Source organism: Lepidochelys kempii, chromosome 2 (assembly GCF_965140285.1).
Source record: "Lepidochelys kempii isolate rLepKem1 chromosome 2, rLepKem1.hap1, whole genome shotgun sequence".
In the NCBI taxonomy this organism is placed as follows: Eukaryota; Metazoa; Chordata; order Testudines; family Cheloniidae; genus Lepidochelys; species Lepidochelys kempii.
Window position 1 is genome coordinate 173,110,530 of NC_136381.1, and position 19,959 is coordinate 173,130,488.

Consider the following 19,959-nt stretch of genomic DNA (forward strand, 5'->3'; position numbering starts at 1 on the left):
GACTGGCATTCATCAGATGTTGCTTCAAACATGATAGATCTCTGCACTCCTGTTCGAACTAACCTATGCATTTGGGATAGGAGGGGAAAAAGAGAAAAAGGATGGCTGTTCCTGGGTCCCATAACAGCATAGATCAACTAGGAGACTCCCATTGTCAGCCAACCAGAAAAAAACAAACCAACCCCACAATGCTGCTATGCAGAGCAACCATTCCCCCAGGTACGTCTTCTTCCAACCAAAATCACTGAGCACCAAACCTACAACAGGGCTTCCACAACTTTGATCAAGGCCTCAGAAATTATGCTGATTCCGTGCATCTTGCTGTCTTCTGAGTGCACCAATCATTTTTGACTGATGACTGTGCAAGAGGCCAAAATAACTCAGCTTCCACTGACACTGATGGACGTTTTACCCATGGTAGAACAGGAAGATGTAGTCCTTAGTGTATTTATATTTATCTGATATTAAAATGAAATAACAGAAGGCCAGATTATAGTTTTGCCATGAGCCTTGAACATGGGTAATGCATTGTCATGCTGGCCCTAGAGCATATTGTCCGTAGGCAGCTTGTCTCACTGAGTGTGTCACGATGTAGCTGTGCCGTGATCAGAGGATGCACACTGCGCCAGGATGCAGTGTGAATCCCCTGGATTGCCAGCACAACTACACTGGCCAGTACATTGGAGGGAGCAGGGGCTTTGCCCATTCCATCATCCTGTCCCATTCACTTCCCCCAACATGCACCCGAAAGAATGTAGCGACTGTGTGAAGTCTACCTCTTCTCCAGTACTTTTACCCACAGTATGAGTAACTTACATGTCCTTGTACCTGGATGTGGCACTCTGAACTGGGCCACTGTTAGGGTCATAACAATATTAATACTTGATAATTATCAGAGCCAGTTGAAAATTTTAGAATGAAATTTATTGGGGGGACCCCAATTTTTTTATATTGAAATTCTTTTGAAAAAAATGTCACATTATAATACACTTTTATTGAATACTTTCGTTTTCCATTTTCGAAATAAGAATTTTTCCAATAAAAATTCTTTTAAAAGAATAATAAAAAAATCTACCAGACTAAATTGATAAAAGTATCATTTTTTTGAAAACTTGTGTTGTAAATGATAATTGAAAATGGTTGATTAACGAAAATATGTTTGAACACAAAAATTTAATTTTTTTTTTTGCAAAATTTCTTTTCATTTTTCAACCAGCTCTATTCTTAGAGTGCTTTTCATCCATAGATCTAAAAGTGCTTTATAAAGTAAGTTAAGTATTTTATTGATGAGGAAAAGATGACAATGGGAAGTAAAGTGAGATGCCAAAAGTTACACAGCAGGTGAGTGCCAGAACCAGGAACAGAACCCAGGTTTGTCAATTCCCACTGCAATGCCTTATTCATTTGAAGATACTGCCTTCCATATAAGGCAGACACCAAATTAATCAAGTAATTAATTAATTAATTAAAAATCATTGGATACAAGTTTCATCTGCTAATACTTCCTGTCCCAAGCATTGTGTAAGGGAATTATATACAGGCTGTTAAAAACCTCCTGCAGATATGTCAAGCACAGATCGTCATATTTAGGCTGTTTTGTATATTTACAGTAGATCTGTGCAGAAACTTAGCTCTCGCACATTTTTGAGAAAGTCAGAATTACTAATCAACTTCAAAATGTGTTTCTCTTTTTTAATTGCTGTCAATGGAATTTAATATCAGCACCTTAACATTTTGCAATTACAGTGTTTTAATAGTGAATGAAGGAATAAACTATTTTTTTCTTAATGGAAAAGATTAAAAGAAAATTAATTAATTTATAGGCTTTACCTGCAAGTCATTTTCAGGTTATGATTAATTCTGACTAGGATTTTATTCCATATATGAATAGTTTTTAAAAATGTCTATTACTAATTAGATGGGTTTTGTTAATTGTCCCCTGGAAATAATATTTGACTGTGCATTTTTCACAACTATATAGGTGATAGTAAATATTTTGCTTGCAATTCATCCAGCAATACCTCATTGTTCCAAGGCACAGGGCCCAATTAATCAAATTACCAAGGTACATGCCTAAATCTTAATGCTTAAAACACGTGTAAGTATCATGCTGAGCTTGGGCCCCCAAACAATTTCTACAGGCTGGTTTTAATGGGAGTTCTGCTTAAAAATTGATGGTGTGGCTCTAAATTTAGGGTTAGATTCTGCCCTCAGAGCTACACGTGCAACCCCTTTGAAGTACGAAAGAGTGGCACAGCTGAAACTGAGGGTAGTCTGAGCCTTCCTGGCTTTGCCTTAACAACATCAATACGGAGGTTTCCTCATTCCAATAGAAATTTTAATTTCAATATATTTACCACAGGCTGTGCATTTACATTTCATTTGGCTCTTTCTCTCTGGTTTTCTCAATTATATAATCTTCAGCAAGTAGTAGCAATGTTATACCTGATGCTTGAAGCTGCAATCCTTTCTTTCCTGAATACAGTTTTAATTTTCTTATGATAATCATGGAAATCATTTCAAATGTATTACACAGGCTGAATTTTGGAAACATCAGGGGCCAAAAGCTGTTAGTTCGCTATTATAAATCTGCAGGAAATTTGTGGCAGCAATGGAGAACTGAGAGCAGGTCTGGCCTAGGATATTTATTTTTGGAGATAAAAAACAGACATACAAGTAAAACGTCTATATTGGCTAGCTTTACATGTGTTGGTCGGTAATGGTGTTAAGTGTTAATATTGACGCTTGGTGGCGTTGTATCTATGTTTAATTTATCAGTTCACTGCCAAAAATGTCTTTTCCTCCCCTAGATACGGCATGTTAACAAACAAGGGACAATTTAATATTGGTTTGCATCCTTAGGTGAGGGGGAAGGGGAAAGCAGCAACAGCAGCACCTTAGACCAGATCATGACAAACTAATTAATTTAGAGTTACTGTCAGAAAGCTAGAAAATTACTCCCAGATCATTTTTGTGTTCTAGAGATGTAGAAAAACTGCTATCAATAAGGATGTTTAGAATTTTCTTTCAAAAAACCATATTGGGGAAGAGGTTAGCACTTTAAAAGAGCAGCTGTAATGGTTACATAATTCTTTTAAATAGAATGTTGCAAACATAAATTATGCCATTTGTTTTTAGGGCTTCAACTTCAAATACTCCAAAACTATTTTTTTTTGTAAAGGCTCTGGGGAAAATAAGATTTACTTTTTAAAAAATGAAACTTTGCAGCATCCGTATCAAAGTGTTTATAGAGTCCCCATCACGATAGTATCTGGGCATAGTATCTTACTAGCCTTTTGGTATTTGTGGGGGCGGGGGAATAGATGGACACTATTTTGAAAGGCTGAGAATAAAAGGATCTGATCAACAGAAATGCCAAGTGCCCTCCAAGAGGGCTTTGTGCCCTGGAATTATTATTCTTTACATTTTCACCCAATTCAAGGACAAAATTTTGCCATATGCCTGGGAAACTGTACTGATTTCTAATGAAATCTCAGATCAAGTTAATTATTACAATTTATAGGAATCATGCAAAAATGATTCACTAGTATGAACCCCTGCACCCATCCTGAGTCTCACTGATGTAATAGAACTCACATGAGTGTATGTATTTGAATGAACAGGGTTTATGTTTACAGTGCAAAGATGGCTTTGTCTGCAGAATGCCCAATTTTGCCATTGGGAAGATTTGCTCATTCAAGGCAACACTCACAGAAGCATTAAGTTTCACAGGTAAACATTTAAAATATAAAGGTGACACAAATTCCCATTGGAAAAACAAGGGGGAGGCAGTTTTGTGACAAGTTCTCTCAAAATATAAGACATTTCAGGTTAGTCTGCACCTTCCAGGTTTTTCCAGGTTTCTGGATGGGGGCTCAAAAGCCAGTTTTGTTTGTAATTTTAAGATGAACTCTTAAATATTGAATCCTTTTGTTGTTGCTGACAACACTTGGCAGAAGGGTTGCAATTTAATCAATTATAAACACCCCTGATTTTTGTATGTTTTCCTAGTTCAACTTCTCAGGTATTAGTGGGATGACATGTTATACCCAAATATTGCCTGTATTACACAACACAGAAAATGCTGGTATTTAAAACATAGTTTAAAAATAAATGAAATATTTTACGGGCAAAATGGAAACAATAAAGAGATTTAGTAAACAATGTTTAAAAGATTTCAAACATCTAAGGAACTTTTCAAACAGGTAAAAGGCTGGATGGTAAACATCAATAGTAATGAGTACAAGCATGAACAGAATATGTACAAAGCACAGACAGGCATATATTTACTTGGAAATAATTTAAAGACATCTGTGACCCCACATGGCATGCTCAGACAGTTTCCTTGCAGAGAGACCCAAAAATTTCTACAGTCCACCTACAGAGGTCATGAAAGGCACGTTCTTAAGTCCAAAGCAGACTGCAAAGTGTTACAAAGGCATCTCACAAAACGGGGTGACTGGACAACAAAATGGCAGATGAAATTCAAAGCTGATAAATGCAAAGTAATGCACAATGGAAAACACATAAAATGATGGTGTCTAAATTAGCTGTTACCACTCAAAAGAGAGATCTTGGAGTCATTGTGGATAGTTCTCTGAAAACATCTGTTCAATGTGCAGCAGCAGTCAAAAAAAAACCAAAAAACAAAACCCACCCTAGAATGTTAGGAACCATTGGGAAAGGGATAGATAAGATGATAGAAAATAACATAATGCCACTATATCAGGGCTGGCTCTAGGTTTTTTGCTGCCCCAAGCAAAAAATTTGCCACCCCAAGCTCAGTGGGGCTAGATCTCTCAGGTGGTGCTGGAAGCGGGGGGAAGTGATGTCACCTTCTCCCAGGGTCTGCAGGGGCTTTTCCCCCTCCCCCACCCAGCCGCGCAGGGAAGCCCTGATATAAGGGGTGGCACAAGGCAGCGCAGCAGCCAGTGTGCAGATGAGGCGGTGCAGCCCCAGCTCCCAGGCAGGACTTGCCCTCTCCTCCCCAGGTGGTGGCTGGGCCATGGCAGCTCAGCATCCCGGGGCCTGGGCTCCCCCTTCCCGCTGTGGCCAGGAGCACGGCGCCCTCACCCTGCATAAGTGGTGCAGCTCCGAGAGCACAACTGCCCCGAAAAAAAAAGGATGGCTGGAATGCTGCCCCTGGAAATGTGCCACCCCAGGCACGTGCTTGCTTTGCTAGTGCCTAGAGCCAGCCCTGCACTATATAAAACCACGGTATGCCCACAGCTTGAATACTGTGTGCAGTTCTAGTTATCCCATCTCATAGAACAGATATTAGAATTGGAAAAGGGACAAAGACGAGCAACAAAAGTGATTAAGGGTATGGAACAGCTTCCATATGAGGAGAAATTAATAAGACTTGGACTTTTCAGCTTGAAAAAGAGACGACTAAGAGGGAATATGAGAGCAGTCTATAAAATCATCAATGGTGTGGAGAATGTGAATAAGGAAGTGTTATTTACTCCTTCACATAATGTAAGAACCATGGGTCAACAAATGAAATTAATAGGCAGCAGGTATAAAACAAGACACAGTCAATCTCTGGAACTCATTGCCAGGGGATGTTGTGAAGGCCAAAACTATAACTGGGTTCAAAAAAGAACTAGATAAGTTCATGGAGGACAGGTCCATCAATGGCTATTAGCCAAGATGGTCAGGGATACAACCCCAACCGCTGGGTGTCCCTTGCCTCTGATTGCCAGAAGCTGGATCACTCAATGATTGCCTGTTCAGTTCATTCCCTCTGAATCATCGGGCACTGGCCACTGTCAGAAGACAGGATACTGGGCTAGATGGACCCTTGGTCTGCCCCAGTCTGGCCATTCTTATGTGCTCTCAGTTTCACTCATTATCTTACTAATAGCCAAGTATCGGGAAACAAGAACTCAAAGAAATATGTGAAGTAAGTTTTGAATGTACTGATTTCAAACACCTTTTAATTGGTGTTTTCAACAAAGATCTGCTATTCTTTATAAAAGAAGACAGACAACATGGCTTGGTGGTCATGGTGATCAAATTAAATCCTGACAACCTGACTCTCACTAAACTACCATTGAAGTTAAAAGGAGTTTTGCATGAATAATGAGAGCAGGATTGAACACAAGTTTTGATAACCGACTATTGCATCTTTCTCCAATAGGTTGAAGGTTCAAATGGAGCCTTTGTTGGTAGTAAATGAAAGTCCTTTCCTTCCCTGCTTAATGACCTATAAAAATGAGTTAGGAGTCTTACTCCTTTTTATAAATGGAAGGCATCCATAACACACACACACACACACAAGCCATCACCAGTGTGGCTAGGCTACCTTTAATAAATTCCCAGGTTGCAATGTCAGGGGAATAGACAAGGATTTCAATGACAGAGATTGATCTACCCTTCTACAAGTGGTCCGTCCATGTCAGAACGGAGATATACCAGTGGGATTGTTTGCTCTGCCAGTGTCCAGGCTATCCTGGGGAAGAATGAGACAAGATCTCATTAGCTCCAACAAAGAAGGACAAAAAGTGGAAAGCCTCAGGCAAGAGATAGTTTATGGGTGAGGCAGGTGGTTTTGCAGGGAAAGCTTATAAACAGCAGAGGAATCTCAGCCAAGATTTACATTTGTTGCTCTTAACAATAAAGAAAAAAGTCAGGTAGGAAATTTAGTTCTGGATACCCAGCATATGTATTCTGTGCTGAGAGGGAGGTGGGAAATCAGCCCATTCACGGAGTCCTTAAAAAGTAAACTACTACACCTTGCCACAGTATGTGGTATATTCTAAATATAGGAAACAGTGCTTTCAAGTCAATACTGGTGTGCCATGCCTGAATTTTTAACAACACCCGTAGGTTTTGTTCTCTAGGACTCTCATTCTGACATCTATCGGGAATATTACTTTGATAAGAAATGTTTTAAAAATAAGGCAAGGACATAATAAAATGTATTAGCTTCTGACTTTCATAGGAAAACTCACTCTTTTCCTCCTTCCCAAGCATCCTTGTAATTTTGGGGCATTTGGAATGTCCGTGTATTAGATCACTCATGCACACAGCCATTTAAAATATGGAGTAAGGGACTGGTACAATCTTTGAACTTTTTTTTTTTGTTTCTAAAGATGTCAAGGGACTCATTCACAGAAAGATCACCTGCAGAATTGTCTGAAAAAAGCCGAACTGAAACCAACAGCTGAGCTCCGTGTCATGAGGAAAATGGGAAAGTTTGCTAGACTGGTCCACTCTGACATTTGGAGACTGGCTTTAAACGGGAACACATCTGTTTCTGGTTACTTAATGTTATGTACGTAAAACTTTGGTAACTTTGCTTTCTTCCTTTCTAATTTCTAGTTGGTTGGGGAAAATGGAAAGATTTGTGAATGGGGGGAATTTTCACAACAAAAGGCTTCTACACAGGAGTCTTGCAAAGATATTCTAAATTAGGTCACCCAGACTTTAAGAAAAGTTTGTGCGTCATATGTGGAGCAAAGGCAGTACATGGACTCAAAACATTAAATGAGGCATCAGAAATCCAAGCCATCTTTGTAGTAAAAATACAACAAAAGCCATGCTTGTGTCCTCCTCCTCCTCGGCAAAGGCTCAAAGGAGTCTCGAACAAAGGGAGCATATACTGAAGCCCCTGTAGGTTGATATGTTGGGACTGGAAGAGAACCAACCCTAGCAATTTCACTTGACAGTCTGAGCTCAAACCAACATTAAACTCCAACAGGAAGGCTGCACAGTCACCAACCTTGCCCCAGGGCCCCTCTGCCGCAGCATGGGTCATTTCTAATCTCTCAGTCACTCCTTCCTCCCAGTAAAATAGGAGACAGTCTATGCCTTAAATATCTCAGTTGGCTTCTGGGGGCTTGGCCTTTTACTGAACCTTCTTCCTGCAGTCAAGTGTCCCATTCGGCCTTCTTCCAGGCACTTCAGATGGTGCTAAGTGATTGTTCACCTCCCACCTCAGCAGCTTCTTTTGGGAAGTAAAACACCAAGGTTATTTCCTTCCCCACCTCTTTATAAAAGAGCTTCCCATGGGGCAGGATATTCAGGCAACCTCTTTTCCTAATAGTGAAGAGGGAGGGGGGAATCAGGCCTTCCTAGTTCTCAGTGAGTCTTCTTGGAGACTAATGTTTTTTCTGTTTTCATAAGGCAGATCTATTATTTATTTATTTATTTATTTTAATATAAAGACATTGAGAGATCCATCCAGATTTTAATGTTTAGGGCCCTGTAGTGCCCTTCATTCATATAAACAGTTCCAACTGATGTAAAACCCCTACTGACATCAAACATTAATCCCCTTCTGAGCACAGATGAGACCGCTCTAATTTAAAGCTCATGCAAATACTAATCACCAAACTATTCTGCCTACTCCACAGTGAGTTGAGAGTTGATTTCCAAGAAACCGATTAAAGCACTTTAATACTCAGATTTTTTTTTTTAAAAAAGGTTTTACTAAGTCTAGCCAGGAGAATGTTGCTGAAATGAAGTTTGTGGGGGAGGCTTTTTTACTTTATTTTCCTAGTAATGTGCAACGCTTCCCTCTTGCATGGAGACTGTAACTCTGAAAGAGATTGTTTTCCTTGTTTTCTTAGTATATGGTAGTCAGCAGTCTGACTACCTGATGGCAATTATCTTAAATGCTGTTGCCCCTGTTTGCATGTATCCCAATTGCTATAAGTATGATTAGAGCACTTATGTCTCCATATTCCTGCACCCTGATTCACATGAAATATCCTTATTATTGCTGGACTGTCTGGCTATGTCTATTTCAACTCAGATTACGTTGAAATAGCGAGGAGTATAAAAATATTGCTAGAGCATGCAGGGCTGTAATCAGGAAGGCCAAGGTACAACTGGAGTTGCAGCTAGCAAGGGATGTTAAGAGCAACAAGAAGGATTTCTACAGGTATGTTAGCAACAAGAAGGTGGTCAGGGAAAGTGTGGGCCCCTTACTGAATGTGGGAGGCAACATAGTGACAGAGGATGTGGAAAAAGCTGAAGTACTCAATGCTTTTTTTGCCTCGGTCTTCACAGACAAGGTCAGCTCCCAGACTGCTGCACTGGGCAACACAGTATGGGGAGGAGATGAGCAGCCCTCAATGGTGAAAGAACAGGTTAAGGACTATTTAGAAAAGCTGGATGTGCACAAGTCCATGGGTCCAGTTCTAATGCATCCAAGGGTGCTGAGGGAGTTGGCTGATGTGATTGCAGAGCCATTGGCCATTATCTTTGAAAATTCGTGGCGATCGGGGGAGGTCCCGGATTATTGGAAAAAGGCACATATAGTGCCCATCTTTAAAAAAGGGAAGAAAGAGAACCCAGGGAACTACAGACTGGTCAGCCTCACTTCAGTCCCCGGCAACATTATGGAGCACATCCTCAAGGAATCTGTTTTGAAGCACTTGGAGGAGAGGAAGGTGATCAGGAACAGTCAACATGGATTCACCAAGGGCAAGTCATGCCTGACCAACCTGATTGCCTTTTATGATGAGATAACTGGCTCTGTGGATATGGGGAAAACGCTGGATGTGATATTCTTGACTTTAGCAAAGCTTTTGATATGGTCTCCCACAGTATTCTTGCCAGAAAGTTAAAAAAAGTATGCATTGGATGAATGGACTATAAGGTAGATAGAAAGCTGGCTAGATTGTCGGGCTCAATGGCTCATGATCAATGGCTCAATGTCTAGTTGGCAGCCGATATCAAGCGGAGTGCCCCAGGAGTTGGTCCTGGGACTGGTTTTGTTCAACATCTTTATCAGTGATCTGGATGATGGGATTAATTGCACCCTCAGTAAATTTGCAGATGACACTAAGGTGAGATGTAGATATGCTGGAGGGTAGGGATAGGGTCCAGGGTGACGTAGACAATTGGAAGATTGGGCCAAAAGAAATCTGATGAGGTTCAACAAGGATAAGTGCAGAGTCCTTAACTTAGGAAGGAAGAATCCCATGCACCCCATGCTACAGGCTGGGGACCGAGTGGCTAGGCAGCAGTTCTGCAGAAAAGGACATGGGGATTACAGTGGACGAGATGTTGGATATGAGTCAGCAGTGTGCCCTCGTTGCCAAGAAGGCTAATGGTATATTGGGCTGTATTAGTAGGAGCTTTGCCAGCAGACCGAGGGAAGTGATTGTTCCCCTCTATTTGGCACTGGTGAGGCCACACCTGGAGTATTGCGTCTAGTTTTGGCCCCCCACTATAGAAGGGAAGTGGACAAATTGGAGAGAGTCCAGCGGAGGGCAATGAAAATGATTAGGGTGCTGGGGCACATGACTTACGAGGAGAGGCTGAGGGAACTGGGGTTATTTAGTCTGCAGAAGAGAAGAGTGAGGGGGGATTTGATAGCAGCCTTCAACTAAGTGAAGGGGGATTCCAAAGAGGATGGGGCTCGGCTGGTCTCAGTGGTGGCAGATGACAGAACAAGGAGCAATGGTCTCAAGTTGCAGTGGGGAAGGTCTAGGTTGGATATTAGGAAACACTGTTTCACTAGGAGGGTGGTGAAGCACTGGAATGCGTTACCTAAAGAGGTGGTGGAATCTCCATCCTTAGAGGTTTTAAGGCCCGGCTTGACAAAGCCTTGGCTGGGATGATTTAGTTGGTGTTGGTCCTGCTTTGAGCAGGGGATTGGACTAGATGACCTCCTGAGATCTCTTCCAACCCTAATATTCTGTGATTCTATGAATTGGTAAAGTAGCTTGCTATATCTGACCAAACAAACCATCCTTATGTTTATGAAACTGTGAGGCCTTTACTTTCTCTGTACCACACTTTAAAATTTTTAACAAGCCCGCCTGTGTTCAAAGAGAGTAGCCATTTTGTTCTGAGTGATGCTACAGCCTTTACAAAAGCTGCAAATCACACTGTGATTCCTATCTAAAATAAAACTCATTTAGACCAAAAGAACACAGTTGCTATCTGTGTAAGAGAAAACATAACCATTTCATGATGTGAACAGGTAATATCATGTCTCTCTTGTTTTAATTAGAAGAAGCAAAAAGCTCAGGATTTCAATAGTCTCAATGAATTCTCATTACAAAAAACAGGAAAACACAGTTGTTGTGAACTAATCAGTAGAGAGCCCGCTGGAGTTTAAATAGTCCCAGCATGAAAATTATAGTCTGTGAAGATTAAATTTGTCTTCCTGATGACTGAATTTGGCAATCAACTTAATCAAGTATCAAAATTATGCCATTGCCCATACAAATAACAACATGAAGTGACACACAAGGTCTGATTCAAATTTTGTTTTCTTAAATTTGCTTCTAGATGCTGTTAAATCCTTTATTAAAGTAATCAGAATTTTTCAGTTTAGGGAGAAGGGGTGGAGCAAGGGGAGAAACAAAAAACCCATCAAACCACATTAGACTCCTAGTGGTACTAAATGGACTCAACATTTTAAGAGTGCTTTTTCCCCCCATTGACTTTTATTCACATTCCAGAGTGTAGGGGAAAATACTCATTGATAGCATGCCTTAAGGAGACAAAACCAAGGAATTCAGCAGTCAGGGTTACAGTCCAGCCTCTATTAATCCATTGTATCACAGCTAATGAAACCATGAAACGTTACAGTATTGGATTTGGAAAAAATTAAAACTTCAAGTGCTGTTCTACTCTGATAAAGTAAAAATGTATGCTTTACTCAATCAACCTGAACTTTGTGTGCATTCACTTTCACTATTTTTATACTGTCAAAAGTATTTATGTTTTTACTTCTTCTGTTGGTTCTGTAGAGCCAACACAGTTAAGAGAGAGTGAGCTGGATTATATTCCTTTTTATGGATCATTAGCAACATTTATAACCCATCACTCCTGCATAAAACCTCAGAAAACAGGGTTGCACATCTGTAACTGAGGGCAAAATTTGGCAGATGCTGAAATGCAAGAAAAGGGTTGAGTCTCAGGTCTTTGCTTGGATTGGAAGGCAATCAGAATAAACATTCCATTTGTAAACTGAACTCATTTGCTATGGAAATTACTGCGTGGAGACAAATACTGAACACCAGAATACTACTTTTACAGTGTCTGTCCTATACTGAAAAGCAAATTTATCCAAATCTATTTAGTCATTTAAACATAGTCTGATTTTTGAAAAAGTAAATGTGCTGAACTGCTACTCCTAATCAGAGTCAATCAGCCATTATCGTAACATCAGATTTGTTTCCAGGTGAAATTTCTTCCTGCAAAGTATCTTTTTTTCTGGTTTAAAAAATACTTCTTCTTCATCCTAAGGAATGTGTATTTTCTCCTCTTCTATATACTTATTGTGGTTTGCATTGTCATTTAATAAATGCATTATGACTAGAGCGGTGTGAAACAAAGCCATTTGATTCACAGGGGTTTCATGAAAATGTTTACTCCGAGTTTAAAGAGTTTATCCCTTGAGTTTGGCTTTAAGTTTCTGCTTCGAGTTTCTGATTCAAATGAACTTAAAAATCCAAAATGAAATTCAGCCAAAGCTCCAGAGCATTACCTGATTTCAGGTCAAAACTACAGAAAAGTGCTGACTTCCCACCTCAAACCAAAAACATTCTAGTTTTGCTCAACAGCATAGATCTAAGATTACTAGGAGGGTCATGAATACCAATGACCATTTGGCAAATCTGGCAAATTGCAGGCTTGTAATAAAGCATGAGTTTCCCCTGATTTTGAGTTTCATTAACAGAAGGTTGCCAAAATTCGCTATACACCTGGGTCCACAACATGGAGACCATTCCGTGATCACCTCTAAAAGGTGATACTTTCATTACATAAATTGAAGCTCACCTTTCAAATAAACTTTTTTTCTAAAGAAAAAAGAGTAATTTTAAAAGTATTGCAACACTCGCTGTAAAACTGAAATTAGATCCTTAAAAAAACCCTTTGCTGTCTTTCTAAAGCAATATATGAAGAAAGGGATTAGCCTGAAACTTTGGTTGTGTTGCAAAGGCAAAGGTTCCTGTGCTGTGTGCCTCCAGATGACCTGTCCTGCTATAATCCCATGTGCTTTTATCCTGCTTGTACCTGAAAGACAGACACTGTACTTTAAATCCCCCTTTTGACATAGCAGTCCAGTTGCATCTTTTCCTTTCCTTTTTGCAGAAGTCAGATGAAAATGCTATTAAGAGAAATGTACACAGCTACTGGGATTTTTTCTTTCTTTTTTAATGAATGTGATTTCAGGGAAGTGACTCCCTACCTCTGTTCCTTATTCTCTCTCGTTGGCACTCAAGGAGGAAAAGTAGTTTATTCTTATTTTCAAAGACTCACTGATAGGTGAGAACATGCTTAATTAACTAAGCCTCCCTCCTTGCATTTATCTAGATGAACTGAATATCTTAACCACCCATTCACATACACAAAAAGAAATGATCTTCAAAGTGATGGTGTTAAACCAGAAAAGAAACCTATGAATATTCAGACTTAATGATGTCAAAAATACATATGCCGAATTATTTTTCCTTTGTTTCACCAAATACTATTTAACTACAAAATTCTATATTTCCTTCCCAGTCTTTCCTGCAGTCTTTATGCACAGAAAGGTTCAGTCACATCAAACAGGAATTTGGCCTGTGAACGAACCATAAAAGTGCTTCCTTACACATGGTTATGTTTTTCTTTAATAATCAGTTTTTACCCATCTGATTTCTTTGGATATATTACAATCTAACAGTGGCACAATTCATTCTGAAGATGAGTATCTTCTTATATTTAAATGGTCTCAGAGAATAATTTTAAACCTAATAGCTACATGTTCAAAAAGAAGGAAGGAATTTAAAAGGCATGTCTAATAATGAAGTATTATTATTTTCATAAAATGAAATTATAACTGTTTTTTAATTGAAATCTTTTTCTCTTTTGCTTATTGCTTATATGGCCTGAAATGCACGAGGAGAAATTCTGGCCCCCTTCTAGCCAACAGATAAACTTTTCTTGGCTGACAGGTTTTTTTGTGAAATAACTGTGTGTTGGGATAGCCTCTGAGACTTGATTCACTCAGGAGTATGTTGGGGTGGCTTCTGAGACCTTATCCATTCACTAGCCTCCAAGCCATTATCCACCCAGTTCGATGCTGAACTAGTCACTGAGATTTCTTTATTTGCATACAATCAAACTACACTTGAGTTGATCAGACACAAGTGTACCATCCAAAGTTATACAGCAAAGATCTTCCTTTATATACATTTCCACATTACATTACACATTTTGGGATTGGCCTGGTTACTGTGTAGAAACCAATCCCTGTACAGAATGCTGTATCCACACACTGTCCAAGTATGATTTACTCTTTACTTCATCTTTATGTTCCCAACATATACCTTATCTATTGTTATTTTGCCAATTGGAAATGGTTCCGTGGGTCTTCCCTCTTACCTTAGCTAGTACAGACATTCTGTTTCCAGCCTGCAGTTCCATTACCACCCTAAACCAGCCTCTCAAGAAATGAGGCCTCATCCATGTCTAATTACTCATGTCAAGCCAGGCCTACACTGTACTGGCGCTTGGTAAGACCAAATCCATCACTCACCACATGGGTGTTGTGCACGTTGGCTCCTCACCACTTTTGCAGAAGCCACTTTATTCCCTGGTCTTCAATATGGGTGACAACTCTCTGCACCCCATTCCACAACCTGTACTTGATTGGGAGAATATCACCTTAATGAAAAGCTTTCAGTTCATCCTGTTAAAGTTTCTGGAGTTTATAAGGCATGGGGAGAAGCATCCAGGTAAGATACTTTTTATAAGTCAGTAATAACGCTGTCCAGAGAGTAAAACCTAGTAGAGATTTTCCATAAAGAATATGGCATTTCTACCTCAGGGGTGGGAGGGAATGTTATAAGAATAAGTGCTCATCTCAGGTCAGCACATCAAATATTCTGTTCCCATTGACGTAAGTGGGAGCTCACACATGCAGGGAGAGCAAAATATTGGAGCTGAGATGTTTGATGTGGACATGAGAGGAAAAGATTGCCCTCATTGTGCAAACCATGGAAAGGGAATCTGATCTGTAAACATTTGGATCCACAGAAGACAGCAAACCTAAACAGTGGGTTTTCAGAATAGGGATTTTGGTTCAGATCCATCTACACTTGATTTATGTTTTATTTCAAGTCACAGGCATTAAATGACCAGGCTTCTGGAGCAAATTACTACTCAATAACTGATCTCATTATAATATAAATACATTTTTTGTGGTGGGGGGGGATCTGCTGTAGATACATAGAGTCAGAGTTTAAGGGCAGAGGGGACCACTAGATCACCTAGTTTGCCCTCCTATATATCACAGGCCATCAACACTACCCAGTACCCACACATTGAACTGAAAGCCACAGCTTTAAAGTACAAAATGAAGAAGAGGTGACTAACCCTCTGTATATATCATAAGCTCCGCAAGCTAAGGAGAGACAGCAGGTTTTAAGAAAACCAATTTGTCCAACAAATTAAAGACTTTTAAAATCTAACTGGGTACACTATTTACCACCATCAGAAATGGAAAAATGCAACTAAATGAGGTTGGAAACTATCACAAACATTTGTTTTCAGGAATACCATTGGTGAGTCAAAAGAAGGCCTTTATAGATCCCAAGTATTAACACAAGCCACAGCAAATGAGCAATGGAAATGCTCATCTCTCAAACAGCTTTTTGAATAATTCCAAATCTCTCTATAATTAAACAATAATGCATTTTTAAATACTTTAAAATGGTGTGCGTTATAAATATGTTCATTATGACGTTGAGATTTTGCTCAAAAATAGCATAGTTTAAGCGGAAATGGAAAATCTGTGAACTGTCAGTTTTTCATGAGATTACTTGAATATTGTAAAATCCAACAAAAGGCAAAACCATAGATTGTCATATTTCTCATTAAATATTTTGCATAATTCTAGAATGTGACATTAAAGTGTAAACAAAAAATTGAAACTCTGAATTAAACTGGTAATTGGATTTTTCACCTCTTTGTAAGCATCTTGGTTGTAGCTTTGATAGTGAATCTAAAGTAACTGTTCTCTCTTTAATATTAAGAGGGTGTTATTGTAGGCATGTCAATGGAGAAAGACAGTAAATGGACAAGTCTTCTTTATCTTATCTACCACCACCACCCAGATCGATCGGTCTTCAGCTGTCGTTAAGACTGTGCCGATCACAACACATCTGCCATTCTTCTCGCACTCTTGCCTTTCTTCTCCAGGTTCGTCCGAAACCTTTAACAAAGTCATCTCATCTACCATATTTTAGAAAACACTTTTCAAAATGAAAAGGCCCTTTTAAATGTATGCTAGAAAGACAAACACACACACACACACAATGGCTTGCCCTGCACACGTAAGTCAGATGCTGTAGAAAGTACAAGGACATCCCTTTTCCTCTCTCTCCTCACTCCCAGTATATCAGTAGAGGAAGCTACTGTAATATGGCTACAATCAATATGGCTTGTAAGCAGTGGGCACTAATAGTGCTGCCTGCAGTACTTACCACAATCGCGGTAATAGTGTGACTTTCAGAATGGCCAAAGAGTCAGTTTGCACATGCGTCTGTTTCAGTATCAGGATTGATCTACACTTAAAATGGTATAGCAGCAGGGCCACTGTCGCACTTCAGTGTAGACACTCACTCTAGTGACAGGAGGAGTTTGCCTGTCCCTGCAGGTAATCCACCTCCCCAAGAGGCAATAGCTAAGTAGATGAAGGAATTCTTCTGTCACCCTAGTGCTGCCTACACTGGGGAATAGGGTGGCCTAGCTACATCTCTCAGAAACGTGGACGTAGCTATGCCAATGTAAGTTTTCAGTGGAGACTAGCCTTTAGTGACCAAATACTGCCACCATTTAAGAGTTCTCAGCAACACTAGGCAAGCATTTAGTACATTGATTGAAGAACTCATGTATCCATTTAACCACCCAGTATGGAATTTTAAGTAGTCAAAATGGAATGTGGGCCAGATGCAAGTGTCAGCATCCCTTCTCTCACAAAAAAAGTTCTATGGGCTCTTTAATAACCACAGATGGTTCTGACTTGGACTTTTACATCTCAACCAAAAGGCATCAGTATTGTGCATGCCTTCTATATTATATTACAGTGTTGAAGCAAATCACAGTGTCACTTACAGTTGTGACAGGTGGCGCCACTGTATCCAGTTCCTTCACAAGTACATTTGAAGCTGTCCCACGTTTGGGAGCATTTGCCACCATGTTCACAGTGATTGGGAACACACCTGGCAGGACAAGAGACAAAGAGAAAAACAAAAATGAAATAAACAACAAGATTTATGAATGGCCAAATTTTGAGCTGCTCAAGTAATACATCATATCAATGCCAGTTTGCCCTACACTCATAATTAATCCTTGTTGTTTTAGGTAGATTAACAGAATTCATGACAAACTGTGCCAACCACACAAAAGATGATGTATCACAGCCCTGCTGTGGCCTCTTTTCAAATAAAAGTAGAAAAAGAAGACAATCATGAGAAACATTCACTTATCATAAATTAAGTTTTTAAAAGCCATGAATGACTAGTACCAGGATCAGAATAACATCACAAGCCTTGGATTTTTCTCTTGTGCAGGTGATGCCATGCCCCATGGATTCAAGTCCCACAAAACACGGAAAGTTAGAAAAGAACAGCAGTGAGATTCACTTAATCTTGGTCTTGCCCACCATGGGATAAGATGGAGGCAGCTTGCCTGCTGGCTTGAGATGGAAGTTACTAACTCTGCATTATTAAAACAAACCAGGTGCTGTGAAGTTCAGAATAAAAGATTTAACAGGCTTTAATTCACTTGTGACAAACGTAATTCACCTTTACCCAACCTGCTCTCCCACTCCAGCTAAATTATTGTCAGAGAGCTGAGGAAATGAAAAAGAAAAGGTGGAATGGAAATGAATGAAAAATAGGGGAAATTATATTAGAACATACATTTATTATTTGAAACAGCCACAAAATGTAATTTCAAAGATTTGAGTTTGACCAGTTTCTTTTCTATCAAAGATTCATCTAAATAGGAATTATCATAATACTTTCGCTTTTTGAAACTATTACTTTTCTCTTCTTGGAGTATGCTTTGAAATCTCATTTCAAAGAACCATTTTTTCCCTTTATTAAATTTCTTTTCAGCCAGTCTCAGGACAGACTCTGTGCTTTCTGATCAAGGGTTAAAGGAATTTTCCTTTCATGTTGAATTTGTCCAAATAATATTTATGAACTACTACATTTTTACATTAAGGGAAGATTAATAGACCTCCAACCAACCAACAAATGGAAATATTTTCTGGAAACATAATACAAATTAAACTATAGTTATCACCAGGATAATTTTGAAATTCACAGCATCCCTGTAATAGCTAACACTAGACTCTTTGTTAATACCCATAGTACACCTTAATGCATAATAGTCTACCTGACAAATCATTTTGGAATTATTAATTTTGGAATTTTCCTTCTCTCCCACACTATACGTGCATGCATCACTTCCATTTTACAGGAATGTATCAAAGAGAAAAATATTTTTGACAGAAACATATTGGACACTTGGCCATAGTGCAGTTCACCTCCTTCAAAACTGTTATTGTTTATACACACAGAGTAAAAGCTTTTTAAGAAAATGTACTATACGATCTGCCTACATTCTTTATTATACTACAGGTGTGTCACTGAAATCTGTTAGAGAATTTCAAGAGACTAATAAGAAACATGCTTAAAGAAATCATTTTCTGAATGAAAAACAAACATTTTTCCATTTTAATATTAGGGTACAATATCCTGTAGGGATCTGTGATATAGAACAGGAAATTTCCAATTATTTGGAAAATTTCCATTTTCTATGAATGGCTGGTGTTTTGGTGACACTTTAAAGTAGTTCCATTGACATAAGACTGACTCACACTTCTGTACAGCTAGACAAAGCCTGAATTCTGAATGTAATTTTCTGTGTTTTTAAACCTTGTCAGCTATATTCAGCTTTTATTTTCATAACCACTTTGTGGTTTCATAAACACTGAAACCCTAAATTCATATCTTCCAATATATTTGGTAAATTACTTTCTTCTCCAAAATCATTTCATGTGTCACTTTGGATGTATTTCCTTCCTTATTTCTATTTGAAAATAGATTTGCTTTAAAACAATTTCCCACTGACAAAAAAAACCCAACCATTTCTACATTAAGTTGGACAGATATTTACATGAAATCTCAATAATAATGCCAATATCCAATTTTGCATTTTACTACTATATAACTTACTTTTATACCAGTATAAGTAGCAAAGCTAAAGTTGTATTGGTAGCTTAACATATACTATCTTAATTCACGTAAATATGAAAATCAATATAGATATTTATTGACACCATCTACCTGAGCAAACTTTTTTATTTAATTTATTTATTTATCTAGTTGGTTAAAAGTTTTAAGTCAGATCTATCCAACAAACCACAACCCCTACTGTTAGTTTTGTGTGTCTTGTAAGAAAGCTAGCTTAACCCAACTTCCTCTGGAACATTTTTTTTAAAATCAACCTTTTTACTTTACTAAATACTAATTTGACATAGTTCAGGGTGAAAAGTGATTCAAACTATAGGGAATTTTAAGTCAGCAGAATGTAATATCTTCAATATCATTTGGTGAGGACACCAAGATAAATAAATACTGTGAGGCAAATCCACAGCCAGACCAGGACTGTGCCCACTGGCTCCCTTCGAGGAGCAGTGGGAACTGTCTGGGGTTCTCTGCTCAGTGTCCCCCACTGGAACCCTGCTTTTGACCCTGTGACCCTCACGTCTGTCCCTGTTTTTTCATTAGTTGTCCTCCATATTTATTTGAGACCTGGGTCCAGTAGCTCTCCCCTTAGGCTGCAGAGAGGGACCTTTAGATGTGAGGAGGTGAGATTCTCAATAGGTGCCATCACTCGCTGCTCCAACAGAGCCTGCCGTGACTCTTCACTCAGGCATGCAGCAGCAACTCAGCTGCACTGACTCAGCCTGTAAGCAGAGCCTGCGGTGAC

At 39.1% G+C, this 19,959-nt stretch overlaps 1 protein-coding gene across 6 annotated transcripts in view; it reads right to left on the bottom strand.

The window, feature by feature from the left end:
- CNTNAP2 (contactin associated protein 2) overlaps positions 1 to 19,959 on the bottom strand; it is a 1,669,434-nt gene that overhangs the window by 516,457 nt on the left and 1,133,018 nt on the right. For all 6 annotated transcript variants that reach the window (XM_073332778.2, XM_078851686.1, XM_073332785.2 and 3 more), the window contains exon 11: positions 17,071 to 17,177. In XM_073332778.2, the coding sequence (XP_073188879.1) occupies positions 17,071 to 17,177 (107 nt within the window). The remainder of the gene's footprint in view (positions 1 to 17,070; positions 17,178 to 19,959) is intronic.